The following is a 16,836-nucleotide window of genomic DNA, read 5'->3' on the forward strand; positions in this document are numbered from 1 at the left end:
TTCCACATACTATTTAATTCAATTCAGTAACGAATTCTTAAGCAACTGACTACTAGGCACTGGGGATGCAGCTGTCAGTGGGGTAGACCCAGGTCCTGCCCTCTGACAGGTATGCCCTTAGACATGAACCACAAGGGATGGGTGATGGCAGCCTGTTAACACCTGTGTCTCCCACCACGCCTTCCTACTGCACTTTGGGTACCTGTTGCAGTGCCCCTGTGTGCCATAAACAACTCAAGGAGTGAGATGTCCATTACTGCATTCTCAGTCTCCATCACAGCGCCTTATACATACTACGCACTCATTAAATATTTGTTAAATGAATGGATGGATGGATAGATGAATGAATGTGAGTTTTCATAGAAAGTAAAGCTTATTTAGCCAGATGTATATATGATATGTAACCATCATGCAAACAGATATTAACTTTGATTCTCTGCTTTTACTGCATGATGCTTGCTTAATTCCTGTTTTATCAGAGGTGGAGTATTAAGGCCTGAGAGACAAAGGTGGGTGGGTGAAGGCGGATCTGCACTCCTGTGCCTCAGTGTTAAGTGTGTCTTACAGAAAGAAAGTGCTTACCTGATGCTTAAATTGAATCCTTGTTATCAAATTATCCCCCAACTCCTCCTTACACCTTCTCCTTGTGTGCATGCAAAGCAGCATGCATGCTCACAGGGTTTGAAGGGTATGTGAGGGGGAGCTGCTCCGTGAAATAAGCTGGTCACAAAAAGACAAACTGCATGGTTTCACCTGCACAGGGTACCCAGAGTGGTGAAGTCCAGGGACAGAATATGGAATGGTGGTCGCCAGGGGAGGAGGAAATTCAGAGCTGTTGTCTGATGGGTACAGCATTTCAGTTTTGCAAGATGAAAGGAGTTCTGGAGACAGGCTGTACAACAGTATGAGCGACTTAGCACTTTGAACTGAAAGCTTTAAAATGGTTAAGATGGTATGTTTTATGTTATGCCTACTTTAGCATAACATTGTTAAACCTCACCAGAGGATATGTTTATTGATCTTAGAGGGGGGGGGAAGGAAAGAGAAAAGGAAACATCAGTCCGTTGCCTCCCACGCATGCCTTGACCAGGGATCAAACCTGCAGCCTGGGATGTGGCTGACCAGGAATAAACCCACAGCCTTTTGGTGCACAGGATGCCACTCCAACCACCTGAGCCACCTGTCCAGCGCTACTGTCATTTTTTTAATGTTGATTTTTTTTTTTTAAGTAAGCCATCTTCCTCCTTGCCATGTGCTGGGGCTTACCCCACTAGCTAAGTTTGGTGTAGAACTTCCACAATATTCCCCAACTCAGTGAGGAACTTATACAACACCACTTTTAACAGCCAATAAATGATTTTTAAAAGTTCCCAGAGCCCTAGCCAGGTGGCTCAGCTGGGGCATCATCCCCTACACCAGAAGGTTGTGGGTTCAGTTGCCAGTCGGGGCACATACACATAGGTTTCGGGTTCCACCCCCAGTGGAGGCACGAATGGGAGGCAACCGATCAACGTGGCTCTCACATCAGTGTCTCCCTCTCTCCCTTCCTTTCTCTCTTGTCCCCTCTGTAAAATCAATAAACATCTCCTCAGGTTAGCATTTAAAAAGGCTCCAGAGGGATGGGTCATTTAATCAGCACATGCCTCCGTTTATTTATTTAAATAATGGAGGTTGGGACGTTTGCTCCTCATCCTCTCTCCCAGTTTCGAAGATTTGGAAAAAAGCACTAAAAACCTCTCTTTTCCTTCTTTGCCTGTTGCTGTCTTTTTCCCCACAGGCCACAGTTTGCTGTGGACGTGCAGACAACATCCTCCAGAGGGCTTGTGTTTTACACAGGCACCAAGAACTCCTTTCTGGCTCTTTATCTCTCAAAGGGACGTCTGGTCCTTGCTTTGGGGACAGACGGGAAAAAGCTGAGGCTCAAAAGCAAAATGAAGTGCAACGACGGGAAGTGGCACACGGTAAGCCCGGGGCTGCGCCGGAACCTCAGCACTGGAGACTGCTGCACACGCGGTGCCGGGAAGCCATCGTGAACGCCAAGTGGCTGTCCTCACTGCTTCTTCAGTCCCCTCCGTGCCTCCCTGGAGTGTCTCACTCCCCTTGCCGACTCCCACCCCAGCTTCCTGGACCATTTCTCTCCTTCAGAACAATTTCCAGGTCTCCAGTCTTCTCTGTGAGCCTTCCCCATAGCACAAGTAAAAAGACCCACATCTCACACTGGTCGGGTGTCTCCGTTGGTTGGAGCATTGTCCCATGTGCAAAAAGGCTGTGGTCAGGGCCTTTCTGACCCTGTGATCAGGGCGATTCCTGGTCAGGGCACATACCTAGGTTGCAGGTGTGGCCGCCGGTCAGGTTTTGAACGACAGACAGCGTTCTCTCTCTCTCTCTCTGTCTCTACCCCACCTCTCTCCTCCTCTCTCAAACCCTTAAGTCAATAAATGTATCCTTGGACAAGGATTAAAGAAAAAACAAGCCACATCTCTAGCATCCTAGATCTTGCCTTCAGACATCCCAGATTTAAAGAAATACAGTTTAAGGCAAGAAGGGACCTGTATTTTTTTTCTCATAAGGAAACTAGAACTCAGAAAACTTAAGTCATTTTACAGGTTGTGCTCACTTAGTTAACAAGTATTTAATGAGCTGCCACCTGGAGCATAATAAACAATCCTGCTGCCCCCTATAATGTCAGGTATGGGCAAGTGCTTTGAGAAAATAGTAAAGCAAGGTAAGGAAGTGACTGAATGGAGAGACTGAGATAGCGTAGTGAAAAAAGGCCTCCTCCAGGAGATGACAATCACATGAAGTTATGGAAGGGTGTTTCAGGCAGAGGGAACAGTAGGTGCAAAAGCCCTGAGGCTGGAGTTAGCTGAGCAAATGGACAAGAAAGGGTAAGAAATGGGATTCAAAAGCAAGGCAGGGCCCAGATAATTTAAGCTTTGAAGACCAAGGTAAGGATTTTGAATTTTATTCTGAGTGTCTCTGAAGCTTTTGAAGAGTCTAAAACCAAAAACATGGAGCATTGCATGAACAGATTTATATTTTCAAAACTCTCTTTAGCTGAAGAGACTAAAAGAGGGTAAAAGTAGAAATAGGTAGACCAGATGGATGCTAGTGCCTTTGTTTCGAGAGACTGAGGTGGAGGTCGAGAGAAATGGACCATCCATGTAGATTGCATGTAGAGTGTGAGAGAAAGAAGAGGCAATATTGAGTCCTGAGATTGATTAGAAACAGCAATCGGGTCAATAATGGAACTTTTGCTGAGATGAAAAATATGGGGAGGATGTGAACATGGCCGGGGAAGGAGCAGTGTAGAGCTACGGAAAAGGAGGAGTTCCAGTGTGAACATCCTAGAGCTGAGCTGCCTGTCAGACATGTGAGCCCACATGTCAGGAGAAAGTATAGGCCAGAGGTCACAGCTGACTGTATAAACTGGGGAGCCATTAGTGAAGGGTCTCATAGCCATGAGGTCCACCGTGGAGCCCAGATATCCTGACTTTTAACAAAGAGTTGACAACACTTGCTCCTCTTGTTGACAGAGAAGTAGCCACTGGCCCCTTCCTCCAGGAGCCCTGCTCAAGGAAGCACGTGACTCCCTTCCCTGCTCCTAGGTCCGCACAAGCTACTCCCCTTTGTTGCATGGGTGTATGTATATTTATGTTCCTTCAGTTCTTCAATTGTTTATATTTTCTGTAAGTTTTTGGATTAACTATATCTTTATTAGTTCACTTTTGAGCAACCTTGGGTTTTTTTGTTTTTTTTTTTTTCTCATGTGTTTAGCTTCCTTGTTTAATATCTAATACAATATTACAAAATTACGATGATGATGATGACAACAACTCCAGGGAGAAAAATCTCTGATTTTTAAAGGCTACTTGGAGGGACAGAAAAATATTTTTAAAAAATTTCCCATGCCAGCAGCAATTGTCAAAGGCAAAAATGTGATTAACTTACTTTCTTCACTCTGCAGGTGGCCTTTGGGCAAGATGGAGAGAAGTGGCGCTTGGTTGTAGATGGTCTGAGGGCCTGGGAGGCAAGTTGGCCTGGAATTCCCACCTTCAGCCTCCAGACACCGGTTTCCCTGGGATCGTCTCCGTCAGGGAAGCCAAAGGTAAGGAGTTATGCTTCGGAGCCATAGATAAATCATTATAATTATACAAGGTATTCAAGAGTATCAAAATACTCTAAGTGATTTTTAAATAATCTAATTAATGTCCATAAGCCCACAGAGAGGTACACCTTCCCCATTTCCAGCCTTTCATTTTCATGGTGCAGCTTAAGGCACGGGCAGGCCCTGAAGGAGTGAGCCCAGGGCTTCTCTGTGGCGTTAGAAATGTGACTCTCTTAGCTTCTCCTCTAGGGAATACAAAAACGTACGTTTTAGGTTGTAGATGGGGATTTTTGGTTAAGATGATATTTTTCCAACTTTAGCAGGCTGTGCCACCTTCACCATCTTTGCTGTATCCAGTGAGACACTCATTTAATAGTTTGCTCTCAGTCAACTCACTGCTTAATTTAAATTTGCTTTTAAAGGATCTTCTTTTATCTCTCCTAAATGGAAACCCAATATTCTTAACCGTAAATAGTAGGTAACCACCGAAATGAACATGTGAAAATAAAAGTATTTAAAAAGTCTGGCTAGACAGTCTTGCCTCCACTCCCTTAATGTACAGAAGAAGGAGCTAGACAAGCGATCAGGAGGTGTTTAAAATGCATTAGCACAAACAGAAATTTGTTCCCTGCCCTGAATATGTGCTTTAATGTTATTTGGTGCCTAAAATAAAATTATATCAAGAACAAAACTTGGGGGAACTTTGGGCTAAGGGAAAGTCACAAGCCCATCTATTTCCCAAGAAGGAGGGGTATGTCCCTGAATCTGTCAAGTTCAATGGCGCTGATGGGGCCACGGATCTAGGGTTGAGCTCTGCAGTGCTCTCTCCCTTCCCACGCTGCCAGAGCACAGATTGCACCTAGTTTGCTTGGGGCAGCTGTACCCACTCTCCACTGTCTCAGATTTGCTTTTTTCTCTCACAGAGTTAACTAAGATGGTTCTGTCTGCAGCTCAGGCCTAGGAACTGCCCTCCACCTAAATGCACAGCCAGACGCTCAGCCTCTCTTGCCCCTCTCCTCATGGGTGGTGGCCCATTCTGGTGTGATGTTTGCTTGCAGTGGTGGAGGAAGGGCCAAGATGCAAATCTGGGCCTGGGAATGGGCATAATTAAAGAAGGTCCTTTCCGCCAGTGTGGATTCTGTGCGTTCAGGATGCCCTTGCCTAGCCAGGAAGTTCCCACAAGGGCTCAGCCTGGCCCCCTTGAGTTTTGTACTAGGGTTTGGGTCAAAGCCCCAGCAACTCATAAAGTATTGGTTTTATTTATTATATATAATAATATTTATATCATAAATAATATATAACATAATAGATTATATAATATATATGTACAACATATTAATTGCTAAGGAGGATATTCAGTGTTACTATTTGTTTTTCTGAAACCTCTGTACCCATTTCCCTCTCAGAAATCACAGGATAGGGTGGCTATTCAGGGGCACAATTTGGGTATTCTTTTGACCTGGATACCTCACACTTGGCATCCTAATATCTGGGACAATCTGTAGAACCCTGTTTACAACATTCTTACAAGCCTAGGTTCTTTCTGCAGCCTTCCTTCAACCTGAAAGATCATCATTGGGTCACCCTCCTCCAAATCCTGCGAAAGGGCAGGCCACATCCAACCCGACCGTGTGTGCTGCCGAACACCAAACCTGCAGCCAGCCTTCCGACATGCAGGGGTGTCTGACCTGTGGCCCAACACAAATCCTAAATTTACTTAAAACATTGAGATTTTGTGTGATTACATGTCACAATGTATTTAATGTATAGCCCAAGACAACTCTTCTTCTTCCAGTGTGGCCCAGAGATGCCAAAAGGTTGGACACCCCTGCGAGTTCAGTGTGAGGCTGTGGCCTGTCCTGGAGAGTCGGAGCCGGGTCTCAGCTACAGGCTCGTTAGTATTGTATACGATGGAAAATCTGAAGAGACTAAAAATTTCACGGGAAGCCCAATCAGTACTTTATTGTTGACACTGACACCACATGCCTCTCTAATGTCACCTTATTCTCTTAAAATGATCATGTCTTGCATCTATCATGTAGGATTCCAGGGTTCTAAAGGTGTTGATTCTAGAAGGGAGTGCAGGGATTTAATTCAGTGATGCTTCAACATTTTTTAGAATTTCATGAAAGCTACAGCCCCTCTCCCCAGGCAAACACACATGCAGAGGATATCTGGTGTATGATTTCAGGGGACCCAGGACCCAGAAGTGCATCCCTAGGCCCCAGGGAGAGTTGCTGTTTCAGGCCCACCTGCCTGTTAGGCAGGCATGGGGCTTCACACAAGCCTACCGATGCTGCACACTTGTCTCATTTTAACTCTAATGCATTCAAGGAGCCCAATGGTTTAGGGAACCTTTTTACACTTTACTGTCTTAGGAATGTTTTCACCTCTTTCTTCAGTCAGCTGCCCTGCATTAAGCAATCACATGAGCTCATGAAACCCTAAGAAGTGGTTTGTACCTGCAAAGAGATGGTGAGATCTGTGAAGTGCAAGGTGGAACTCCCCCTGTTGCAGCTCTGTCTGTGTGGACCAGAGTCTGGTCACCCTCCCGTTCTTGCTCCGGCACTCGCAAACAACCTCCACCAGGCCTGCTCTCTGCACACACACCACCTTCAAACTTTGCCAACCCACTGAAACGTCCGGTATCCAGGTTGTTCCTGGTACTGTGGGCAAGGAGCCAAATGGAAGTCAAGCCTATATGACCCTTTGCAACAGAGAGAATGAATCCCCAGCCTTCTGCCTTTAGCAGACAACTGCCCTTGCCCTTAACCTTGGCATCTGAAAGTTGTGGAAATGAACTTTGCTCTCTCTTCTGCTTGGTTGCAGAGCCTTCCCCAAAAGAGCTTTGTGGGATGCCTGAGGAACTTTCAGTTGGATTCAAAACCACTAGACACCCCTTCTGAAAGCTTTGGGGTGTCTCCCTGTTTGATTGGCTCTTTGGAGAAAGGCATTTATTTCTCCCAAGAAGAGGGTCACATCAAGCTAGGTAAGGAGCAGTTTGGAAGAGGTCATGTCTTTGAGTCTGAAAAACTCCATCCTTTTTCTTGACATACGATGTTTTAACTGTTCATTATTATTTTTTTTCTTTTGAAGCTAACTCTGTGTTGTTGGGGCCAGAATTTAAGCTCCTTTTCAGCATTTGTCCAAGAAGTCTCACTGGAATCCTAATACACATCGGCAGTCAACCCGGGAGGCACCTGTGTGTTTACATGGAGGCAGGAAAGGTGAGTAGCTGTCTGATGACGTGGAAGGGCATGTGAATTTACATTAGAAGCAGCTTCCACTTCTGGAGACCATACTAGGTGAAGCAATGATAGAGAGTGAATCCAATCTTGTCTTTAAGAGACCCGACTTTAGGGCTGACTCTCCCCTTCCCTTTAGCAAGTAATGTGACCATGTCATATTTTCTGTTCTTCATCTTTAAAAGTAGGAACACTCAAACAAGCTGGGCTGAATTCCAGCAGCACCACTTAGCTGTATGACCTTAGGGAAGTTACTTTACCTCTTTCAGACTCAATTTCTTTATCTTTAGAGTGTAGATAATAATGCTTGTATCTTAGGGCTTCTGTCAAGAGAGTAGAAGCTGTCATATACTCCATAAATGGTCATTTTTCTCTTCTGCCCCTCGCCCTTGTCCCATCTCTACTTCTATTCCTAAGAGCAGTGCCAGAATTCATGGCACACCTTTTCCCACCAGCTGTCTACACCATGTCACATGTGTGCCCCCACCCTGTCCACTGAATCAGTTTCATATTCCCCCTGTCCTCTGCACAGCTTACCAGGCTCCCTGGTCCTGCAGCCACGCTGGCTGCCAGGTCTCCACCAGCTTCCTTTGCTGTTCATGGTTCCTTCTCCAGTGTCTGTTTCTGTGGCTCCATCCTTCCCATTGCTCACAGGCTTCGTCAATATCTTATTTTCATAACCCAGTTATATTGCTCTTCTCTTCACAAAAATCTCTTTAAAATCAAATTTTTCTAGGAAGCCTCTCTTAATTAAAGCCTCAAGGCAAAGGTCGATAATGTGCCATTTTCTTCCACCTGCATCCTTCCACATTTTATTAAATGTGAGGGGAAAACACCCAGAAGAAAATAAAATCATCCATACTCCTAGAAGAACACTTTTTTTTTTCTTAAGTTGCAGCCTTTAAGTCTGAGCAGGCCTCTGGGAGGCCGGCGAAGTAAGCAGCTATCTGCTTGGCAGCGGTTGAGAGAAGGCTGCCTTTTCAGGGGAGGGTTTGGGGACAGTCTCCAATGAGAACTTCTGGATGGGAAATAATCACAGAAGTTGAAATCAGGACCTGATGACCTCTATAACAGAAGTCACATTGTTTAGCTAGAAAATTCCCTGAGAATAGGCTGCACTGTCTAGCTACATGCACATTAAATATAAATTACTTGTCAACACTTATGTTAGTCCTCTCATTTCTTTCACCCTAATTTGGTGCTTGGAGAATCCTGGCCCCAAGAATGGGATTTTACACAGTAACACGCTGAGTGCCTGACACGTGACCAGTACAAATCCAATCAGTTAGTTTGTGGGATTCCTTGGATTTGAACCCTTCTATAAGTTATGCATTCATGGCATTATTTTAATGGACTGGCCCTAACAGCAGTATGTGGGCCTCAGCCAGCGTTTTTGCCTTCCAAATTTTAAATGTCCTTCTAAACCAAGCCACTGTCACATATAATGGCTCAGGAGATCTTCCACACTAATCAGCAACGTCTGAGTAGCTTATTGCCTTTGGCAGCAACTTCAGGCAGAATTCTAAATTTGATGCTCGCTTGCTTTGAGGGATGCAGCAGAGAGATTCTTGCAAAGTCTTGGACCCCATGTAATCAGTTGGGGTGGGCGAGGGGAACTTGTATCTGAAGTGCTCTTGGGCTGTCAGGGTGGAAGGGGTGGGGAGGCAAGAGGTCAGAGGAACTTGGCTCCACCTGTCTTTCTGAAGGAAATTGGAAAATGCATGTGTGTTGCAGGTCATTGCCTCCGTGGACAGTGAGGCAGGCGGCATCTTGACATCGGTCACACCAAAGCAGTCTCTGTGCGATGGACAGTGGCACTCGGTGGCAGGTATGATGTCCAGTAGCCTCTTGTTCACACACTGACACAATCTCCCTTTTCATCTGACTTGAATGTCCCAAATGCAGCCTGCGTTCATGAATCCATTAGTGTCTGACCGAGGTCAGCTCGCCAAATTAAAACTATAAACCAAAAGTAATTTTAGAGTATCATAAAGAGTAAAAAAGCATTTATTGAGCAAAAGGACCTGCAGCCCAGGAGACACAAATTCAGGTAGCAACCTAAACTGTGTTTCATTGAGACAAAGGGGAAGTGATCTTCTATAATGAAAGTCCCCAGTTTTTTTCAAATGATGTTTCTAAATTGTGCGGTTCTGATTGGTCAAGATGCAAATGAGGATACAATTTGTATAGATCTGATTGGATGGGGCAGATCTTAGTCCATCAGTCAAAAGATGAAGCCTGCCATTGTTGACTCAAACAACGTAAACAATCAGGACATAATAGGGTGGCCAACCTGTGGCCCAGGATGGCTATGAATGTGGCCCTACACAAAATCGTAAATTTACTTAAAACATTATGAGATTTTTTATGTGTGATTACGTGTCACAATGTACTTAATGTGTGGCCCAAGACAGCTCTTCTTCCAGTGTGGCCCAGAGAAGCCAAGAGGTTGGACCCCTCTGCTTGCGCAGGAAGCTGAGAATTCAGTCTGAGGGTCTTCTCAGTATGTGGAGTATGTGAGGAGCCCCTGTCAGCAAATGGCCTCTAGACTCTTATTAGTCATAGACTTTGGGCCCTTGGTTGACCGTGAAGAGTCCATGTCAGCAAATAAATTCCTTCTTAGGCTTCACATCAAATGACTCTTTCTTCTCAGGGTCCATAGCATGGCAAGTGCTTTGAAAAAATAGTAAAGCAAGGTAAGGAAGTAACTGCATAGAGAGACTGAGATAGCGTAGTGAAAAAAGGCCTCCTTTTTCACTGCAAGAGGACATGTCTGTCCCTTCTCACCCCCACCATGTTTATGTAATTCCCGGGTGCTGCCTCCAGTTCTCCATGACATACTGACATTTTTGGTTTTTGAGCGCACAAAACTGATAAGCTGTGTTTGTTTTTAAGGTAGTATTACACTGTGATTTAGGTTTTGGCTCTGAAGTCAAAAAGAACAGAGGTCAAATCTCAATCCCAGCCCCTTCCTGTGTGACCTTGGGCAAGCTATTACTTAATCGCTCTTCATAGTCCCTTTCCTCATCGTACAATGGAGATAAAAAGAACATATACTTCCCAGGGTTGTGAAAACGGAATGGGATAATGCAAGTAAAGTGCTTAGCAGTGTCCAATATGTAGTGAGTGCTCAGTAAGTATTTGCTGTTACTGTTGTTAAAGTTCAATGTTGGGTTTTCCTTTTAAATACCCATTTAATATGAATGCAAACAATTTAGACAAACCAGTGGACAGAGAGCAGGCACAGCCTTTGTCTGGGCCTGCTCTCTGCTGTTTTATGAATCTGCTATTTTACAAATAATTTGTGGACACAAGTTTGGCGATATATTAACTTATGCTGGCTAAAATATCTTTGTAAAAAACTAGCCTTTTCTTGCCCAATTTGAAAGCTAACAGCATTGCTATTAGTGAAGATTATTAACATGGATGGAATTACTTAGAGGCACAAAAGTGACTGTCTTTGGAGTTAGTTTCTGGAAGTCAGTGTCCTCTTGTGAAGAAGCTGAGATCACGTGACATAAGCATGGCCTCTGGCGACAGGAGACCCTGGACAGGAGACCAGGAGACCATGCAACTTATGACCAAGCTGTCTTGTCAAGCTCCTCAATACCTGAGAGTCAGTCTCTTATGTGGGAAATAGGAGTGATAATACCTCTCTCACAAAGTTTAAGGATTAAATTCTGTAATAAATGTGGAAGCCCCTAAACACCACCTGGTGTGGAGAAATTAACTGAATGTATGTCTGGGTTGACTGACTTTCTAAGAACAGTGCTCCCACAGATCCGACAGGAATGAGTTCAAAGAAGCCAGCGGGTGCACGCTAGTGTAGGCATTGCACAGTGGGCAGGGCTCTCCTCAGGTACCACCTGACCAGCTTGCTTCCCCTGCAGTCACCATAAAGCAACACATCCTGCACCTGGAGCTGGATGCAGACAATAGCTACACAGCCGGACAGCTCCCCTTCCCACCTGCCGACACTCAGGAGCCACTATACATCGGAGGTGTCCCAGGTAATCTCGTCATGACTTCCACACCATGTTGTCCCATGTCGGCTCTTAACATTTCCCTTTTAACCCGACAAATGCGATACTCCAGCCCGCGGGTCATCGGGAGAGCAGCTGTTGACTGTGCAGGGGGAAATGGTGAGGGTCTTTGCTGCAGCAGCTGGGGACACCCAGCTGCAGCAATGGGCACATTTCATGGCAGCCCAGGCCACATTGCTGCTGCTTCCTCCTGTCCCACGCCTGTAATTTACAAGCCTCTCGTAAGAGGCTGCCTTAACCAAGAAGCCCGGTATCAGCAAAGAATCAGGAAGGGGGCAGAGGAACTGGCCTCTCCTCTCCAGGCATTAAGTTTTCCTGGTGAATTATTAAGCTTTGTGGGGCCAGGATGGGGAAGTCAGGCAGGTTGAGATGGAGACAGGTTTAAGACTGGAATTTTGCCTGAAAAGAGTCTTGTCATTCTTCATTGTTTTATGTCCCTCCAAATAGTTTGGTCATTAATTTTACAGGTCTTCCATGACCCATAAAAAGCACTTGCATTCAGAGTTATTATCTATTGATTTGGGCTGTGGAATCTCCTTCTTTGAAGAATTTGAACAGTTGCCTTGTGCTGATTTATCACAGTGGGTGGGGTGTTGGGTACCTGCTTAAATGGAAGAAATGACTGGGTCGGCTGAGACCCTGGGTCCCTTTAGCTCTAACCTGACTATTTTTGAAATTGGGTGCATTCATTTGATAGCATGAATTATTCATTGAATGCCTCTCATTTTCCTCTTTCAGCCGATTTGAAGACCCTTAAGCTCCCTGTCTGGGAGTCATTTTTTGGCTGCCTGAAGAATATTCAAGTCAACCACATTCCCATCCCTGTCACTGAAACTGTGGAAGTCCAGGGGACTGTGAGTCTGAATGGCTGTCCCGACCACTGACTCAAACCAGTAACACAGTGAGGAAATTGCTTTCACCTTTAAAAGCACAGATTGCCGACGCACCTCCCTCTCCCTGCTCAAGGTCATTCTTGACTTAAGACATGGTGCGGGTGGGTTTAATAGCAAATCCAATTTTGAACTTCGACCACACATAACCATCATTTTGGTATTCAGAGCAACATATGTGTTTTATATAAAAATCCCATTTCTTGACAATGAACAAATTGTTATATGCTTTTGGTTATATCATTTTTCACTAAAAATGAAATGTCTTTTAAAGAACATTATTTTCCACTTGTTAAAAATAAATATCTTTTAAAGCACTTTAAAAATACAATAATTTTATATCTATTCTGGGGTTATAATGTATGAGGTTAAATTAATGCAGTGTACTCTTTAATTTATGATGTTTTATTAACATAAAGTCAGTGACTTCATGGTCATCGATAATCATAACAATTCTTCAGCACCTATTCAATGTGCATGTGCCACCTGCAACACAGTTTTCTACAAATAGCTATTGAGCATATATCGGTAGGTACTGTGGGTCCTAGTGTTGAGTCTATAGTCGGGTATAAGAAGTAATTCCTGCCCTGAAGGGATATGCAGTCCAATTTGGGAGACATGTAATATTCACAAAATAGTAAATGACAAACCGATTTAATAAACCTATAATCCACTTGACTTCCCAGGTACAATCTGCTCTCAGTCAACTCCAGCTTATGATGACCCATCCCCTAAGAGCAAAAACTATCTAATAGGGAAGCTGAGATGGATACACGTACTGTAATTAAAGCTTTGTATGGCAAGCTAACAATAGTCACTGGAAAGGATGAATCACTTCCAGTTTTATCTAGAAAATAATGAACCATGTTGTAGGCTAATATTATTACCCACCACTACTCTCCCTAATAAAGAAGACTATGCAAGTACTTCACAGTCTGTATCTTCTACACAGTGTTTGTTCATCAGGAGGAAAATGACAAATAATTCTGAAATTTGGATATCGTCATCCTATGTGGTGTTCTTACAGCTCTACGCCCACCATCTCTGAAACTGAGCCACCTTTCCTTCAACTCAATGCTCTTTTATGATGCTCACACCGCAGTCTTGTGGGCGTGCTTTCTAACTCACATGTCTGTGCAAACACGAGTGTCCTCCTGGAGAGGTAGCAGGTCCCCATCACAGGGGCTATTCAACAGAGGCTGGCCGGTGGACCTCAGAGATGCTATGCTGGGCCATGTATGACCTTGAGTCACGAATTTTCAGAAAACATTGATTTTCAAGTGAAAACTTGACCAGATGATTACCGCTCAGACACTAAGTCTACATGAGGAGCATCCATTTCACCTGTCTCTGGCAGGTCTACGCTAAACAGGTGATTCTCTCTTCTGGCTTCCTGGTGTTGACTTAACTGAATCTACAAAGTTATTTGTTAGTGCTGATTATTCATCAGCACTTTCTAGATTCACTGTAAAGGGGCAAATAATTCTTCACTAATCCATGGTTTTCCATCATTTTGTAGTAGCTTGAGAAACAGCTGTCTGTCTGCCTCTTCTAAACATAATCCCAGCCACCAGAAGGCAGAAGAGGGTGTCACAGATGGAATTATTTGGGGAAAGGGAAAGCCCTCGCCATGGTTCTTCTCGATTGCAAGTGTGTGTTCTCTGAAAGGAATGTTCACAGCTTCTCTACTGAACTGTCATGGAAATGATTTGTAGACTGTCAAGTGCCATACAAATATCATCACTGTTATCTTCCATGCTGACCTTGGGGTAACGGTCTAAGGAGAGGCTTCGAGCTCACCGGTGGCTGACTGACCAGGCCACGACATGTCCACAGTTGGCTTCATTTTGGTCCAGAGGAGTGGGGCCTGGGTTGTGAGAAAACTTTCAGCCCCTCTCCCTGGGCAGTGGTCTCTCCAGGGGTGCCAAGTGACAGGAGGCAATTGTGTGCCTTCCTAGGCTACTTTAGCCTCTCTCTGGGCACCTCCTGACCTCATTCCTCAATTTTCAGGGTTGTTGAGTTTTTGCCACACTCACCAATAACCCCATGGCAGAGGGCAGTGGCCCTGGGCAGTACGTGCTGGCATTCCCTTTCTCCCAGACAGGAAGTAGCCTCACCTCCCCACCAAGAACTTTGACTCAGCTCCTTTCTGCTCCCATTCTCCACACAGTGCTGCCTGCAAAACCCCCAACCCAACTCCCCCCGCCCACCTCAGCCACCTTTACTCCTCTCTTCTAGTCTCCCATGCTAGCTCCAGAAAGGCTAGATTTCTTAGGAATGGTGATTTAGAGCCAGGGTATGAGTGGAACAATTTTAAAATAACATTATCTTATTGAATATAAATGGTGTACGTGTAAATTATAGAAAAATTGGAATATGTAAAAAAGCATAAAATCACCCCAAATCTCATCACTCAGAAATCTGTTTGTATTTAATTATATGTCTATTATTCTTTGTGTTTTCTTACAAAAGCACAATTATACTGTATATATTTTATGTTTTTTAAAAACCATATGGTGCCTATTTCTTAGGTCTTTGAGTGTGAGTAATACATCAAATGAATTTACCATAATGTGTTTAACCAACCTCCTAAAATGAATGTCATAGAATGTAAACTTTTTTGTTTTCTTAGGAAAGATTCTTAGAAGTAAAACTACTAGGCCAAAGGATATAACATTTTTATATTTGTAGTTAGCCATTACCAAATTGTTCCCTAGTAGGTTATATTCACTTACATTTATGTCTTTTTAAACTGGCTGTAGCCACCGATGCCCTACAGGTAAACTCACCAAAGTCTGCCTGTGGTCTTCAAGACAGGTTGCACCTGTTGGAGCAGGCCAGCTCACAGCGCTCCACATTGCTCCAGGCTCGCCTCGGCCAGAATCACGTCACCTGGAAGTGCGCGGTCAGCTGATGGGCTCTGATGGGCGCTTCCCAAAACCGCCTCTAGAGAGTGGGCAGTTTTATCGTTCGTCTTAAGGACCAGCGCTGAGCCACAGACACAGCTAGGTTTGCAAAACATGTCACCCTTTGAGAGCTCCAAACCAATGCTAGGCCTGGGACGTGCTTTCAGAAGGGAGCAAGGCCCCCCTCTCAGGGTGTACTGTGCTCCCGGAGCAGGCGCCGAACCTCAGCCATAGCCCCGGCCAGCGGCCTCAACCTTCTCCCCGCTGTAGGTTTGCCTTCTTTGTGATTGAAGCTTTCATAAGGATTCGCTCAGGTCAAATTTCCAGGGTTTATTTTGTGTGTGTGTGCACTATAGTGCAGTTTGATTATTTATTTATTTATCTATTTATCTCTCGATTTATTTTAAATTCCCATCTTCCCCACCCCCTGCTGTTTGGCAACCATTCGCTTGTTCTCTATGGTTTTGTTTTGTTTTGTTTTTTCACTTTTTTAGATCGTACATGTAAGTGAAATTAGTGTTGGTCTTCCTCTGCTTTATGCACTTAGCATAATAACCCTCTAGGTCCATCTATTTTGTCACAAATCAAGATTTCTTTCTCTTTTATTCATCTTGTGTGTGTTTTTACCACATCTTCTCTATCCATTTCCTACTGATAGGCACTTAGATTGCTTCCAGATCTTGGCTATTACTAGAAATGCTTCAATGAACATAGGGGTGAATGTAACTTTTCAAATTAGTGTTTTTGTTTTCTTTGGATAAATACTTGGAAGTGGAGTTGCTGACTCATATCGCGGGTATGTTTTTAATGTTTGGAGGAATCTTCATACTGCTTTCCACAGTGGCTGCACCAATCTGCATTCCCATCAATAGCGCAAGAGGATTCCCTTTTCTCCATGTTTTCACCAGCGCTTGTTACTTGTTGATTTATTCAAGATAGGCATTCTGACAGGTGTGAGGTGAGATTTCAACTGGGGTTTTAATTTGCATCTTTGCATGTGTCTATTGGTCATCTGTATGTCCTCTTTGGAGAAGTGTCTGTTCAGGTCCTCTGCCCACTTTTAAATTAGATTACTTGGGTTTTGGTGTTAAGTTGTTTGAGTTCCTTGTCAACTTTGGATATTAACCCCTTATTGTATGTATCACTAGCAAATATCTTCTCTATTTGGTAGGTCGTCTTTTTATTTTGTTGATAGTTTGCTTCATTGTGCAAAATCTCTTTAGTTTAAGGTAGTCCCATTTGTTTATTTTATCTTGTTTCTCTTGGTCAAAGAGATATATCAAAAAAGATACTACCAAGAGCTATAGTAAAGAGTTTGCTGCCTATGTTTTCTCTAGGAGTTTTATGGTTTCAGGTGTAACATTTAACTCTTTAGTTCATTTTGAGTTTATTTCTGTATATGATGTAATAAAGTGGTCCAGTTTCATTCTTTTTGTAATACTGATTATTGAAGAGACTGTCTTTACCCCATTGTATTCCCTTGCCTCCTTTGTCATATATTAATAGGCCATATACATGAGACTTGTTTCTGGGCTTTCTATTCTATTCCATTGATCTATATATCTGTTTTTAATGCCAGTGACATACTGTTTTTATTATTGTAGCTTTGTAGTATAGTTTGATGCCAGGGAGTATGATAACTCA

At 43.9% G+C, this 16,836-nt stretch overlaps 1 protein-coding gene across 2 annotated transcripts in view; it reads left to right on the forward strand.

Moving 5' to 3' along the window:
* Positions 1-13,904, forward strand: part of LAMA3 (laminin subunit alpha 3) — a 240,097-nt gene extending 226,193 nt beyond the window's left edge. For both annotated transcript variants that reach the window (XM_053912463.2, XM_024580236.3), the window contains 7 exons: positions 1,778-1,961; positions 3,968-4,108; positions 6,938-7,097; positions 7,205-7,335; positions 9,088-9,181; positions 11,244-11,363; positions 12,135-13,904. In XM_053912463.2, the coding sequence (XP_053768438.1) occupies positions 1,778-1,961; positions 3,968-4,108; positions 6,938-7,097; positions 7,205-7,335; positions 9,088-9,181; positions 11,244-11,363; positions 12,135-12,280 (976 nt within the window). In that variant the 3' untranslated portion in view covers positions 12,281-13,904. The remainder of the gene's footprint in view (positions 1-1,777; positions 1,962-3,967; positions 4,109-6,937; positions 7,098-7,204; positions 7,336-9,087; positions 9,182-11,243; positions 11,364-12,134) is intronic.
* Positions 13,905-16,836: the final 2,932 nt, after the last annotated feature.

The sequence above is a fragment of the Desmodus rotundus genome, chromosome 10, assembly GCF_022682495.2.
Source record: "Desmodus rotundus isolate HL8 chromosome 10, HLdesRot8A.1, whole genome shotgun sequence".
NCBI lineage: Eukaryota > Metazoa > Chordata > Mammalia > Chiroptera > Phyllostomidae > Desmodus > Desmodus rotundus.